Source organism: Xyrauchen texanus, chromosome 3 (genome assembly GCF_025860055.1).
Source record: "Xyrauchen texanus isolate HMW12.3.18 chromosome 3, RBS_HiC_50CHRs, whole genome shotgun sequence".
NCBI lineage: Eukaryota > Metazoa > Chordata > Actinopteri > Cypriniformes > Catostomidae > Xyrauchen > Xyrauchen texanus.
The window spans coordinates 5,540,476-5,555,087 of NC_068278.1; the positions used below are offsets into that span (position 1 = coordinate 5,540,476).

Sequence of the window (14,612 nt, forward strand, 5' to 3'; positions counted from 1 at the left end):
TCTTCCACTGCTCCAAGGTCCAGTTCAGACACTCACATGCCCATTGTTGGCGCTTTCGACGGTGGACAGGTCTCATAATGAGCACCCTGACTGGTCTTCGGCTATGCAGGCCCATATGCAGCTGACTGCGATGCACTGTGTGTTGTGACACATTCCTCCCGTAACCATCATTAAAATTGTCTGTGACTTGTACCATAGACCTTCTGTCGATTCGGACTACACGGGATAGCCTTCATTGCCCTCGCCCAAGGCTAAGATTGTGGTTTGTTCCTTCACGGTAGGTACTAACCACGGCTGACCGGGAGCAGCCCACAAGCCTTGTCATTTCAGAGATGCTCTGACCCAGTCATCTGGCCATAACAATTTGACCCTTGTCAAAATCGCTCAAGCATTCACTCCTGCTCATTTTTCCTGCATTCAACACATTGACTACGAGAACTGATTGTTCACTTACCATCTAATCTACCCTGACCTTGACATGTGGCCTTGTTAGATGATGATCAACGTTATTCGCTTCACCTGTGAGTGGTCATAATGTTTTTGCTCATCTTTAAATCAACCACAAATAATTCAATTCTCTGTCAATTCTTACCTCTTTTTCATCTCCTTCAATTGATCATGAAGGTTGTCACACTCCTTTTTGAGCTGCATTAAGAGTGAACACACAACATAGTATTCAAATAATTTAAGGCAAAAAAAGTGTTATGTGTATATGTATGTGTATATATATATATATATATATATATATATATATATATATATATATATATATATATATATATATATATATATATATATATATATATATATATATATATATACACACATACAACAAACTATAGAATTTACAAAAACATTAAGTATTGTTTTCTCTTTATGAGTTTTAGTAACATTAGTGCCATTATTGGTCATAAAAGTTTTCATTCTCACATTCACATCCTGTTTAAACATTAATAACACTTTCATATTATAATGGGTGTAGTCAATTGCATAGAATCAAGCTGTGGAGCATTCAGCACTTTATAAAAAACATTGATCAATTTCATTCAATTGACAAGTGTTGAGTGTTTTTTTTCTTCCAGGCTTCCAGAAGCAAACTAAATAAATCAATAAAATATTACACATCTAATGTTTAACATACATTTAGCAGAATGTCACTGTCTTCATGGCTGCTGGCGAGTTCTATGGTTAGCTTTTCATTCTGTTGTTTCAGTGAGTCCATTGCCTGAGTTGTATCAGTCACTGCTAGTTTCAACTCCTCACTGAAACACACAAACAGCGTTTATCTACACAATACAAGTACAAAGATGTACAAATATGCAAAGGATTCTACATCACCCTAAAAACCTTTATGAATAAAAAATAATTATTCCTCTAGAAAACCATTCACATAAAGAGGTTCGACTGTACTAAAGAGCACTGCAAAGCAGTTGTAATGCGAATGTGTCAAACACATCCAATAGACATTTTACTTTTCTAGTTATAATCTTAGAAGATAATTTACATAATGAAGTTTGCTATATAGAAAAGTATGCTATAGTAACTAGGGATATGAAACGTATGGATTTAACACTCTGATTCCTCTTAACGATTCCGATTCCTCAATGGTTCCATTAATGATTCTTATTTTTGAGAAAGAAATATTTGGAAATAAATGCTAATTTATTGCATTTAATCCCTATTCACTAAATTTGAAACAAATCGACTGCCCTCGGCATTCTGTTGCAAAATGATTTCAACAGAGCTGACAGCACTCTGATAACACGGATATAGCTATAGATTCAGAAGTGGGGCAGCACTGCCACTGAATAGTGCAGCAGAAAACACTGTCAAGACAATTCATTGTTTTTTTTTTTATTATTATTAACTGGTTCTCTGTTCCAAATAGTGACACACCAATATAGTTCCAGATTCAAACAAAAATGTATTTGTGACTCTTCCGGTTGTTTGTTATTACAGGAAATATTTAAATCATACGAAAAAAAAATCATAATCATTGAGATTACACTTAAATACATTTCTAACCAAATTATTTTAGAGCTGAGCATAACTGCAAAAAATATATAATTTACAACAGAAATTTCGATGACATTTCCAGGGTTGGAAATTACAATTTAAAAATTGAAAAGTAAAATATTTTAAGGTTTTCCATGACTGTGGTAAACACAGTGGACATTATTTAGTACCTAATGTAAACGGTTTAGTTGAAATTAATTGTTAATATAATTATATAGGTGTAAATCTATGCTCTGACAATGATTAGATTTCCCTTTATTAACAGATGCAAAGATGCATCTGAACGTTGAAATCTGAACGTTGGTCATAATTTCAACTATTTTCAAAAACATACTAGAAAGACACACGAAACAGGAGGGACAATTAGATGCATCTGTGCTGGAAGTAGACTTCAGCTGAAAATAGGTCCATAATTACATTTTGGATAAAAAGTATATATTTGCAATTAAAACACAATAAACCTTGTGCGGTATTTGTTTTGTTGTGAACACGTTTTGTCTTCCCAGTTAAGAATGTCCAGCCCACTAACATTGTTTATAAATCTCTCAGATATTATCACAAGATATTGCATTAGATCTTTTTATCAACTTATCTTTTTAGTAATTATGACCTTAGCTAGTAATTAAGTATTTTAAAATATATATATTTTTATTGATGCATTCATCTGAGCTCATACTGGGCTAGTGGGGGCACTCCCAGCAGAAAACAGAATAAATATATAATAAATTACATAATAAATGATTAACCACTTGCTTGAACCGAACAGGTGTCATTTTAAAGCTTAGAATCTGGACTTTACAATGCACATAGCTGATCCTACCAATTCTTAAATAATGTTTTTTTTTATTTTGCTGACAAATAATCTTAACTGCAAATTTATTATCACAACAATTATATTCAGAGTTGGGAAAACCATAGAAAAAGATGATAGCCATGTGTTATATATTGTTGGAAAGGTCTCAATATGCAAAATGCAATGCGCAGATTTGCTTTACTCAGAGGCCAAACTGCAGTGCGTTTTAGTGAATGAAATTGCCACAGACACACAGAAATATAATAAACAGGAGTGTCTTTTGAACCTCTCATAACATGACACATTGTAACTTACAGCAGACTATCCCGATTCAAACAAGCCCAAACACAACATAATGAGGAGTGTGTTTGTGTGATGTGCACATGTCCGAGGACTTTGTGTGTGCAAACACACATCCACTTATGTGCTCATCTAAAGGAATGGGATACTCCTGAACACTTGATATTTTTGTATTTTGTGGTCTAATCCATTCATTTCCTATGGCCAGTCATTTTTGACAGGGAACACAACAAGAAATAAAATCAAAATTTTTTTGAAGAAAATGGTCAAATATTTTGTTGTGTTTTCAGATATACGTGAACAAAGTCAAGGAATTTTATTCCAATTGAAGTAAAATAAATAAATAAAAAATCTTGTCCGGGTCAAAATGACCAGAACACAACATAAGGGATTGCAATGTGTGCAGTTGTGGGTTGTAGACACTCACATCTCTTTAGAGAGACTGCTGATCTTCTGACTGTCAGAACCCATATTATCTTCATACTGCAAGTTCTGCTGCATGACAACATCCAGCTATAAAACATCCAGACAAAACTACTCAGCAACCTGTGGCAGGCACCAATAAATGTCACACAAGATAAAATAAAGCACCCATTTTTAATCCCACTACACTTTAGGGTCCCATTTATGAAATCTCAGTAATATCGGTGAAGTATTTTATAATGTGTAAATTTACTCCTTTACATAAAGTTGAACTTATAATGAATACCCCTATGGTACTACAACAGTATACCTGCCCTGTCCTTGAATTTCCCCACATTCTGTTAAAATGGCTATGATTTCATCAGTGCACTCACCTTGCTCTGTACTTCTTGCATGGTGTTCTTGAGCTGCATCACCAGAGCCTGAGCCTCAGATTTGTCTTTCTCTAGTTGACTGTTGTCCTGGCTTAACCGCTCCAGTGAGGCCTGCGTAGTCTGTAGCACACTTTCTGAGCCCTGGAGCAAATTAATACAATAGACATTGTAATTTGTATAATTCGTTTTTTTAAGAAATATGATAATGGAGATCAGCAACATTCAAAACTATAAAATATGAATATTACAAATGCAACCGGCTTAGGAATGTTAATTAAATGTACCTGTGTATGGATTGTGTTGCGAGATTACAAAACAGTACACGTATATGTGTGCGTTTTAATGTTAATTATGTGCATTTGGGAGAGGTTTGAATACAGTTTTTAAAATGTTTAACTTTTCACACTACTCTACTTTTACAGTTATATATATATATATATATAACTGTATATATAAGCTTAAGAAGACAAAAGGCCCATTATTTTTATTTCAACATAATTTAACATAAACCCATCACTGGCCTAGAGTCCACAGCAATCTATAGCAATCTAGACATTTTCATTTTATTTTCACTTGCCTCAGTTCTGCCAATGGAACAGTTCTGCTATTGGTGTCATGGCACCATGAATGGTGCATTTTTACAAAGTTGTATCAAGATCCCTGTGTTTTGTTCCATTATGTTGCACTCTATCTAGCTGTTTTGAATCCAACAATGCATCTTGTGTGAAACGCTTTTTTTTATTTTTTTTTATTAAATTAATTGCACTAAAATAACATGCAAATTTACAGCATCATGAATAAATAATTAAAATATCCCTAGTGCTCTTTCATAAATGCAGTGGTTCTGGTATTACCTTTGCCTTTTCTTGGAAAAGTATCAACTCCTCAATCCGTTTCTTCAGCTCCAGGCTTTCTTCCCGAGACGCACTCAGTTCTTGTTGCGCTTTTTCAAACCGAGTGTGCAATCCCTGCAGTTCTTTTGAATGATGTTCTACAGCATCTGCAAGAGCGTTCTCTCCCAGAACATGCATGTCTTTGGTTTTAGCTTCATTCTCCTCAATGCTCTTCTCCTGTCATGAGAAAGGCAGATACATTAACAAGTCATTGTCTCCAAGTTGTTGTCCAATGGTAAAATATTACCTTACAGATGTTAAAATGGACATTTACAACACCTATTCATTTCTCAGCAGCTTGGCCTGCCAATTCACAGTGAAGTAAAAAGGAGAATTAGGAAAGATTATTAGAGTATTATTGTAATCCTACTAATGCAATAATGGCCTTTATTCTTAAAAAAAAAAAAACAAAGAAAAAAAAAAACACGAATATATATTCTCAATCCATACTTTAACCACCATCTCTCACCATCTCTACTTATGCCTCTCTAAACAATTTGCAACTTTGTATTAGCTCCACAGGGTGAATTCCTTATTTGCAAGTCGCTTGGAAAAAAAACGTCTGCTAAATAAATAAAATGTAAACTAGTATTGTATTCCAGCTGCTAAGGATAAGAATAAAATGTGGGAAAGATGACTAAAACTTGTGCTGTTCATGGTGTAGCACCTGCACTCTGCATATCAAGTAAAAAAAGTTATATTTATGCATTCATGGCCTCATGACTAGTTTATTGTAATGCATTACTAGGAGGATGTCCCGCAGGATCAGTAAATAAGCTTCAGTTGGTTAAAAAAAGCAGTTAGAGTACATTCTAGATCCCAAAAATATAATCATCATATCAGCCCCATTTTATCGTTGCTACATTGGCTGCCAGTTAAGTTTCATATTAACTTAAAAATTCTGTTATTTACTTAAAGTTTGAAATGGCCTAGCTCCACAGTACTTAAGCAAAATTTGATTCAGCTATAATCAATCACGTTTACTATGATCGCAAAACTAAGGCCTGTTCATAAAACCTTGAATATGAAATATCAAAATCTACAAAAGGAGGTAGATCCTTTTCCTATTTGGCTTCTAAACTCCTAGCTAGGTTACCAGAGTCTGCCAGATCCAGCTCCGGTTCTGCACGATACACCACTCCCGCCACTATGTCACGTTGAGTGATGACTACTAACTGCAGACTGTGCCAGCCAGACAGCGAGGGGCGCTTCGATGATCACTGCCTGCATCACTTCAGACTTCCAGGACAGACATTACAGAGGATGAATTACTGCAAAGCCCAACCGTATGACATGGGCTACTTCACTAGCCACTGCCTGAACCACAAACCTAGTATGGACCTCAATGACCTCCGCCAGTATCATCTTGGTCAATGGATGGACCACACTCTCTTTAAAATGGAATACATAGAAAATAAAATAAGTCAACTAAAGCCTTTATCAGCCAAATAACAAAGGACAATGCATATAGGTGCACTTCCAAAGTTAACTCAGGATGGACTTCAAAGACTCTTAATCATACAGGTTATACAAAATCCTTTAGTTTAAACAATGGCCACCAACATCTACTCAGTTTACCAATAAAAACTAAGACTTTACAAATAGATAACTAATACTGCCATTATTTTCATACTGTTAAGCTAGAGGGGAACTGGCTCTCCCGAAGAGCCCGTTTTCTCCCAAGGTTATTTTTCTCCATTAATTAACATCTTGTGGATATTTGTGATCCTTGCAGTGAAGAACAGTCACCTTTGGGTCTAAAGACAAATCATTTATAAAGGCATTATCTACTATCAAATTATTCAATTAAACCACACAATGAGGACTTTAAGATATTACAGACATTACAGATACATTTTCTGTAAAGCTGCTTTGAAATGATGCGTTTGAAAGAGCGCTATAAATATAAAATGACTTGACTAGTATTTTAAAAATGTTTTGCATTGAAGGGTAAGAGAAAGGGTGAAAAATTTTTGTTGGTGCAAGAAACCATGCCAACCATTAAAAGTGGATTTTTGGCAAAACAAATAAGTAAAAAAAGGCCACGTGAGACAAATTCCACAATTCAACATATTTGACTGGAGGACTCAAAATACAGTAACTGTAATTATTAAGCTAGTAAATCTAATACGATGGCAATGAATGGGGGTATGAAGCATCTCTACTGCAGTGGTTCTCAATCCTGGCCCTAGAGAGCCCCAGCACTGCACATTTTGGATGGCTCCCTTATTTAACACACCTGATTGAACTTATCAGCTCATTAGTAGAGACGCCGGGACCTGTGTCAAATGTGGAACACAGAGTTTCTCCAGAACCAGAATTAAAACCCACTGCATTAGATAAGACCCATACCCTCATTCATTATCATCAAATGTAATTTTCATACAGAATTCAAATAAATAAATAATTACTTGCTCTACTCTATGAACCAAAGAACCTCTGGACATAACAAAGTTGTCTAAGTTTGTTATGGATTCAGATGTTTGCGCATTGTGCAAGAACTCTTACCAGGAGTTTGATCTTTTCCTGTAGGTTGGCAAGCTCTGCTTTGTGTCTCTCAGAAATGTCTTTTGCTTCCTTCTCTGCCTGGACTTGTTCTTGAGAGTGTCTCTCCTCTGCTTGAGCTTTCCTCTCACTCTGCTCGGCAAGTTGGTTCTCAAGCTCCTCTAATCTCCTGCATTAGATGGTTTTGTCAGTTAAGAATTTTGCCACAATATTGCACTACCTGATAGAATAGACAGAGACTAAAAAAATAAAGTGTTGTCTTTAGGAGCTACAAACCAAATCTCAAGCTTATCATGTAAGTGTACTTTTCATGTAAAATCAGCTTTTAGAAAATGCTTGCTTTATATGCAGTATGGTTTTTTTAACCAGTTTAACTGATCATGTGTATTAAATATTTGAAAGACAAACCTGTCTTTCTGGTTTATTACTTCCTTCATCTTTGCAAGCTGAGAAGAACTGTCTCCGGATGACTTCATCATGTCCATGATGTCATTCTCAAGATTAGCCTTGTCTTTGGTCAGCAGGTCACATTTTTCTTCAATTGCTTTAAAATTTCTCTGCAATCCTGAGGGTCAAAACCACCAAAGAGGAAGGAAAACCATCAATCGTTCATACCCAAAAAAATAAAAAACGTTTATATTTAGATGAACTCATCGCTGACCAGCTAGTTTGCTCTTGATATCTTGCAATTCAGCAGACAGTGATGTACAATGTTCCTCTTTCTTCCTGAGCTCCTCGCATAACTCTGAGGTATAGATACAATAATCATATTAAATGTAAAGTGCTAAAAAATAAAGGATTTTTCAAGGCTCACAGCAATAGTTAACACAAAAATGACAATTCATCACTCATGCCATTCCAAAATCCTGACTTTACTCATTCTGAAAACAAAAGGGGGAATTTAGAAAGAGAGCAGCATGAACATTCTTTAAAACCTCTTCTTTTGTCTTCCATGGAAGGAAGAAAGACATAGGTTTGGAACATTGACAGAATTTTCATTTTTGGATGAACTAACCCTTTAATTTAGGGAATAAGAGAGCAATCTGGGCATACACATACCTTGATTAGTCTGAGCAGATTTGGCTTGGTCATTAGATGTTGTTTCGAGATTTTGTTTCTAGAACATTTAAAATCTGAATTAGTATGAGGAATATGGCAAATGCCTACCAAGAAACCAATTAGTAAAAAAATAAAATATATATATATATATATAAAATCAGAAGTTCCTTGGTGAGCAGTTACAAACAAATGAAACAAAACTGTAAGGTTTGTACTTGCCTGCATAAACCCAACATAGGGTTACTTACCAATACACTAACTTCTTGCTCCAAAGAGCTCTTGTCCAGCAACAGCCCATTCAACTCTTGCTGTTTGACCTCTATTACTGAGTTCAACCCAGCAACCTACAGTACAGTGAAATGTACCACCACAATGAAGGGATGAGGGTGAAAAAAAAGGGACAAGTCATAATCTAATGTCATGCACAAAAACTCAACAGTCATACAAAAGGAGCTCTTAACAAAAAGTGGAGGACTGAAATATTATGGAAAATAAAATCAGAGAACACTGGGAAGGTTTACATGGTGGATGTATTATGGAATGCACACATCAAATGATCAAACACTATGAATGAAGAAATCATGTATAGTATTACATTTTTCACTGCAGGACCACTGACATCAAACCTAAGTGTCTTAAGGGAATGTTCGAATATGGGCAAAAGCACATATACAAAGCCATCAGTATGGTTTTGCAAGCCCTTATGACCTTTAATTATGTGCTGGATGAGAACATTATATCTACAATTCAATTTCTAGTATAAAACTAGTTTAAATGGTATTTTTGACATAAGTAATTCAAACTCTTGATATAAATCTAGTAAAAAGCTGTCATTTTTTATATCTATAACTGCATTTTTCACTAGTAGAATATTACAATGATCTGTCACTCCTATTCAAAACAAAATTACAGATCTCTTTAATTTCTTAATAGTTGAAATTAAATATACTCATATCAGCTACTATATGCATTACTATATTCTTATCAGTACTTTTTTTACATATTAATAAATTGCGTTGATACAAGTATAAATATCCATTCATGATAAAAATTCAACAAACTATAAACATTTTTAATTTTAATTAACTGTAAATGTATTCTACAAACATATTCGATTTGGTGTTTTAGATATCTGGAAATAGATTTTAGATAAATAAAGTGAAGAACACTTAATTACATTAATAAAAGATTTTTTACAAGTTATGATAACATTAAGACTTCTGAAATTAACATTGCCACTAGTGAAAAAATGTTACAGATATTAAAATATTAGCATTTTTGCTGCTTGTAAATTCTTTGTTCGTATCAGAATATGCATTTACACTAGTAACACTGTTATTATTGTTTTACAAAATGTATTATGTTTTCTAGTAAGTAGTACATAGCTAATGTGTATTTGGAACATCAACTAGTAAGAAATTAAAGGTGCCTTCAGTAATTATTTCCTCATTAAAAAAAGTAAAAAAAACAAACAACAGTAATTGTAATTTTACAATATATGTAGGAAATCATGACCACTCACATTAAAATGAAGACTCCAGCCATATTCAGTAACCTTATAAAAGCTACATGGAGAGGGTCCACACATGGGGGCTACAATTTTAAAATCACTTGACCACCAAAATACTACCCGCTTAAATCTCAGTAACCGTCCTGTTATTGGACACATTCACACATTGATTAAAGTAATAATGGCTGTGAATATTACATTTCTATAATGGAATCTGAAAAGGAAAACTATTGATTTTAAATGATTCTGCATCCAAGCCACTAGGTGTCAGTGTAAGTCCAAGATGACAAAGACAAAGGTTACCGAGTACACCTTTAATACAGATATCTTTAATTGAGTTTTTGAACAGGAGTGAATGACAGAATATTTGGAAATTCTACTAATTAAATTGCAGTAACCGATAGGGCTGCACGATAGTGGTGAGAATGATAATCGTGATCATTTTGTTCAAAATTATGATCATGAAGATTATTCACAATTATTCTGTGATTTGAGAACTTTTTTTTTTTTTTTTTTATTGCAGGGCTGCACAATTTGGACAAAAATCACTGGGAAAAAAACGAACAAACATACGTTTACATTTGCTCAAGCTTTACTGCCAATAGAAACTGCATAGTTGATCTGCAGGGTGTTAAAATTTGAGTCCTCTTTAAAATAATTATAATTTTTTTTATTATATTATTACTATTACGATGAAATATACAACAGTAATATATTTCTGTAAAAATTAATAACAGCTTTGATCAGAGTTGACAAAAGCTTTGTGCTCCTCCTTCCAAACATGGTGAAACGCTCTCATCTCCTCCTTGATCCACAAAACTTAGGTACCATGGGTTTACTTTAGAACTTTGCAATGGCCAAGCATATGTGCAACTGAAGTACAGTAAATCTCTAGCGCTTTAAATATAACAGAGTCAGCACAAGTTAGCAATGCGCATGGACCATACCGAAGTCAGAGCACGTCTGTTCTGTATAAACCACATAATCAGAGCATGAGATGCAATGTATCGAGCACAGAACCACTCTGAGGCCGCTGAAACACCGTATCATTAGCCTCATACATGTTTCAAGTAACACACTACACATGCATTTGGTGCACATAGGACACATACTTGTAAGTTCTGCAGCTACGTATATCAGAGCGTGCTCAATAGTAAAAGTGATTGGTCAATGGCAAACTTCTGAAAGTGTAAAGGGTCAGTTGAGCTGAAAATAGACTTCAAAAGAACTTGTGATTTGGTCTATCAGCTGTAGACCAAGCCCTATAAGGATAAATAAACAATAATTGGCAACTTTACCTGGCTTCTGCTTGCTCGCATACTCACTAATATTGCACATGGTTATGCTTATTAACCATTAGGATGCAGAAATTGTGATCAGAATTAAAACTAAAATAAATTGGGCAGCCCTAGTTACAGATATCAGTAATTGTGTTTTTTACAAATTGAAATTACATTTTTGATGTCAATGACATCAGTTGGGTAAGTGAATAATGACAGAATTTTCATTTTTGTAGATGCTAACACTTCTTTGAACTATTTTAAGATCTTTCCTTCCATTAAATGTATATTCTTCCATTGGCAATTCTTTTTACTACATGTATAAAATCTATAATATGGTCCTACAGTTGAAAAATGTCATAAATGGACATGAAGTCCTACCTTCTCTTCCTGAGATCTGGCTTTGCCCTTTGCCTCCTCTAGTTGGGCTAATAGCCTCTGCATCTCCTGGTTACCTTGACTCTGCTGTGACTGTAGTGTTTCCAAGGCTGCATTTTGCTTCTGAGCTTCCAAAGACTTGTCCTGTAACTGCTGTCCCAACTTAACCCCCTCTTCCTCTAGCTCTTTTACCCTGAGCTCAGCAGTGTGGAGTTTGCCCAAGGCCTCCTCCATCTCCACCAGGTGCTGCTCCTCTACGTTTTCCAGGTTGGTGCGTAGTGACTCCACCAGCTGCTCCTTCTCTTCAGTGACTCGCAGAAGCTGCGTCTGAAGCTCTTTGGTTTTATGCATCCACCCGGTGACTTCAGCAGCATACTTGTTGCCGATCTCCTCTAGTTCCAGTTTGTGTGTCACCTTTAACCGTTCTAGAGCCATACGCAGTTCCACCGACTCCGTTTGACCAGCCCCAGAAACATCTTTGAGTTCCTCCAAGACTTGCTGGTGTGAGGCCTCGACTGATGCTAGTTTTACACGCCAGTGCTCAACTACATTTGAGTTCTCTTCCTCTGTTTTTGCCAGGCGAAGACAAAGCTGTTCATTATCCTTCGACAAATGACCTGAAGACGCCTGGAGCTGTGCCAGGGCATCACCGTGTGCTTTTTCTCTACACTCAAGCGTCTCACGCAAGGCAGACAACTCTGCTTGGTGACTGGCACTCTGAGCAGCCAGCTGTGTACGGAGGGAGCAGAGTTCCTCCTGGAGTGTTGCCACGGCGGGCTCATCAGTTTCCCCATCTTGCCCAGGTACAACTTCCAGTGGCTTGCGGAAGGCAGCTACCTCCTTGTCCCTTAATGCAAGATCTCTCTCCAACTCCAAGATACGGGACTTCTCAGAGACCGTAGCCACCTAAAAGGATTGGATAACATTTTTCTACCAAACTATATTTTCTTATACAGTAATGATCAGAAAGGACATATCGGAGTGTATGAATGAGCATTTTTTAACTTGGAAAAAAGTTGGGACAATTAAAATAGTATAGCTGGGAAAGACAGGACTCCATAAAAAGCTTCAATTTAAGTGATCCAAATGCCGACTAATCGGTTTGCCTTTGTTCCCCATTTTTGGAGATGTAGTAATGCCATCAAAACTTGCAGCACTTAAGGAAAACCATTTAAAATTGTTTGGTGATTATGAAGACTACCTTAAGGTTTTTATAATGGAAGCAACCTCCAACTTAAAGTAAAACGTGATCAACTAAATGTCAAACAAATTATTGTTCTATACTTAAGTGTACTGTATGACCACATGGCCAAAGTATGTGGAAACCTAAACGGCACATTCATGTGTGATTGTCAAGCATTTAATTTCATAACCATTGGCATTGATATAGTAGGGAGTTGTGCCCAGTTGCAAGATGTTAAGAAAACCTTTAGTAACAATACCCTTACAATTATCCCCGAGGATTGTCTTAACTTAAGGGGATTCTTGCAACCAGGCCCTGGTACTTCCATTGCTGCCAGAAGAGATTCCACACTCTTCTAGGAAGGCTTTCCACTAGATGTTGGAACATGGCAGTGGGGATATGCTCCCATTTAGACTCAAGAGAATCAATAAGGTCAGACTCTGATGTTTTGCAATGGGGCCTGGCTTGTGGTCACCCTTCCAATTAATTCCAAAGGTGTTTACCAGAGTTAAGGTCTGGGCAAGCCAGTCAAATTATTTCAAAGCGGACTCAACAAATTATTTTTTAAAAAGGACTTCACTTTTTGCTTTACCATGCTGGACAGAAAAGATATGGCCAATTTTATAAAAAATGTTTGTCTAAAAATCTGGTCACATTTAATTTTGCACATTGAAATTCTATTAATAAAATGCAGTAATCTCAACTGGAATCCACATGGTCAGGCACTTCACCTGATTAGCATCTGCTGGCATATAATTTCTCAATGCAAATTTTGCAAGGGGGTAATCTTTGAAACGCAAATTCATGGCATTGACCAATAGGAAGTTGCTTGGTTTGGTAGTGACTACTGTGTGGGAACTGCTTCGTACATGGCTGCATTAAATATTTACAATGGATGAGGAAATTATTTTAGTCATGAGTTTCTACTTCACTCTCACACAGTACACGGTGTAGCATAAGAGGCTGCTTGGCAATTTGTTTTTTTTGCTGGTTACATTCGCTTCATGTCCATCCACACCTTTATCTGCCGTGGAATTTCTCTGTGCGAAGGTAAATGTGACTGCGCCTTACGGAGAAGGCATGGCTTATTTTATGGATATGTTAGTAATAGGTGTAGCTGAAATAAACAATTGATTAAAAGACCATTGTCCACATACTCTTGGCCATGTAGTGTATACACACACACACACACAAACCCAATCATATTACAGCACTTTGAGATATTTAGTGTGTGTTAGTGCCAATTAATTGGTTATTGAGCATCATGCAGTGAAGATCCCTTACTGATGCCCTAAAGTGGATAGCCAATCACCAATAAACCAGTGGATTTCCTGTGAAACTGTGAACTGTGATCACAGTTCCTGTGATATATTTAGTGATCCTTGCCCCATGGCCCAGGTGAAGATCCATTACCCTAGAGTCTTCTAACTCCCTCTGAAGTTTGTCAGCTTTGGCCTTTTCAAAGAGCAGACTCTGTTCGAGTTCCTTAAGTATGGCATGCTCCAGTCGTGTCTGCGTCTGTTAGTACAGAAGGGGGAGAGGAAGAGAACACAACCAGTGCCACCATCACATGCCAGCCTGATGCAGAACGGGTGAGGGGTGCGTTGAGCGGAAAGCAAAGAAACAAGAGGAGGTGTGGAAAAGATAGAGGGGAGTAAGTTGTGTTGAATGCAATTCCACTGCTGAGGAAAGTGACATGGGTAGAGCATCGGGCAAAGCTTATGAACATGCAGATAATGACCATAACACCACAAACATGTGCCAGACACTGACAACCATACAGCATGACAGTAACTGATGAGGATAATACATGAATAACATAAAAAAATAAAATAAAAAAAAAAGGAACTTTTAACAAATAAAAGTAAAGGAAAAACAGAATTTCCCATGAGACCTTC

General features: G+C 36.2%; 1 protein-coding gene across 3 annotated transcripts in view; it reads right to left on the bottom strand.

Moving 5' to 3' along the window:
- Nucleotides 1-14,612, bottom strand: part of clip1a (CAP-GLY domain containing linker protein 1a) — a 45,750-nt gene that overhangs the window by 16,078 nt on the left and 15,060 nt on the right. For 2 of the 3 annotated variants that reach the window (XM_052109595.1, XM_052109585.1), the window contains exons 8-19: nucleotides 14,128-14,232; nucleotides 11,535-12,437; nucleotides 8,612-8,707; nucleotides 8,364-8,421; nucleotides 7,966-8,049; nucleotides 7,713-7,869; nucleotides 7,308-7,473; nucleotides 4,761-4,976; nucleotides 3,907-4,047; nucleotides 3,537-3,622; nucleotides 1,142-1,262; nucleotides 593-645 (exon numbers count right to left, since the gene is read on the bottom strand). In XM_052109595.1, coding sequence (XP_051965555.1) covers nucleotides 593-645; nucleotides 1,142-1,262; nucleotides 3,537-3,622; nucleotides 3,907-4,047; nucleotides 4,761-4,976; nucleotides 7,308-7,473; nucleotides 7,713-7,869; nucleotides 7,966-8,049; nucleotides 8,364-8,421; nucleotides 8,612-8,707; nucleotides 11,535-12,437; nucleotides 14,128-14,232 — 2,186 coding nt within the window. The remainder of the gene's footprint in view (nucleotides 1-592; nucleotides 646-1,141; nucleotides 1,263-3,536; nucleotides 3,623-3,906; nucleotides 4,048-4,760; nucleotides 4,977-7,307; nucleotides 7,474-7,712; nucleotides 7,870-7,965; nucleotides 8,050-8,363; nucleotides 8,422-8,611; nucleotides 8,708-11,534; nucleotides 12,438-14,127; nucleotides 14,233-14,612) is intronic. The other variant, XM_052109594.1, reaches the window with a different exon arrangement.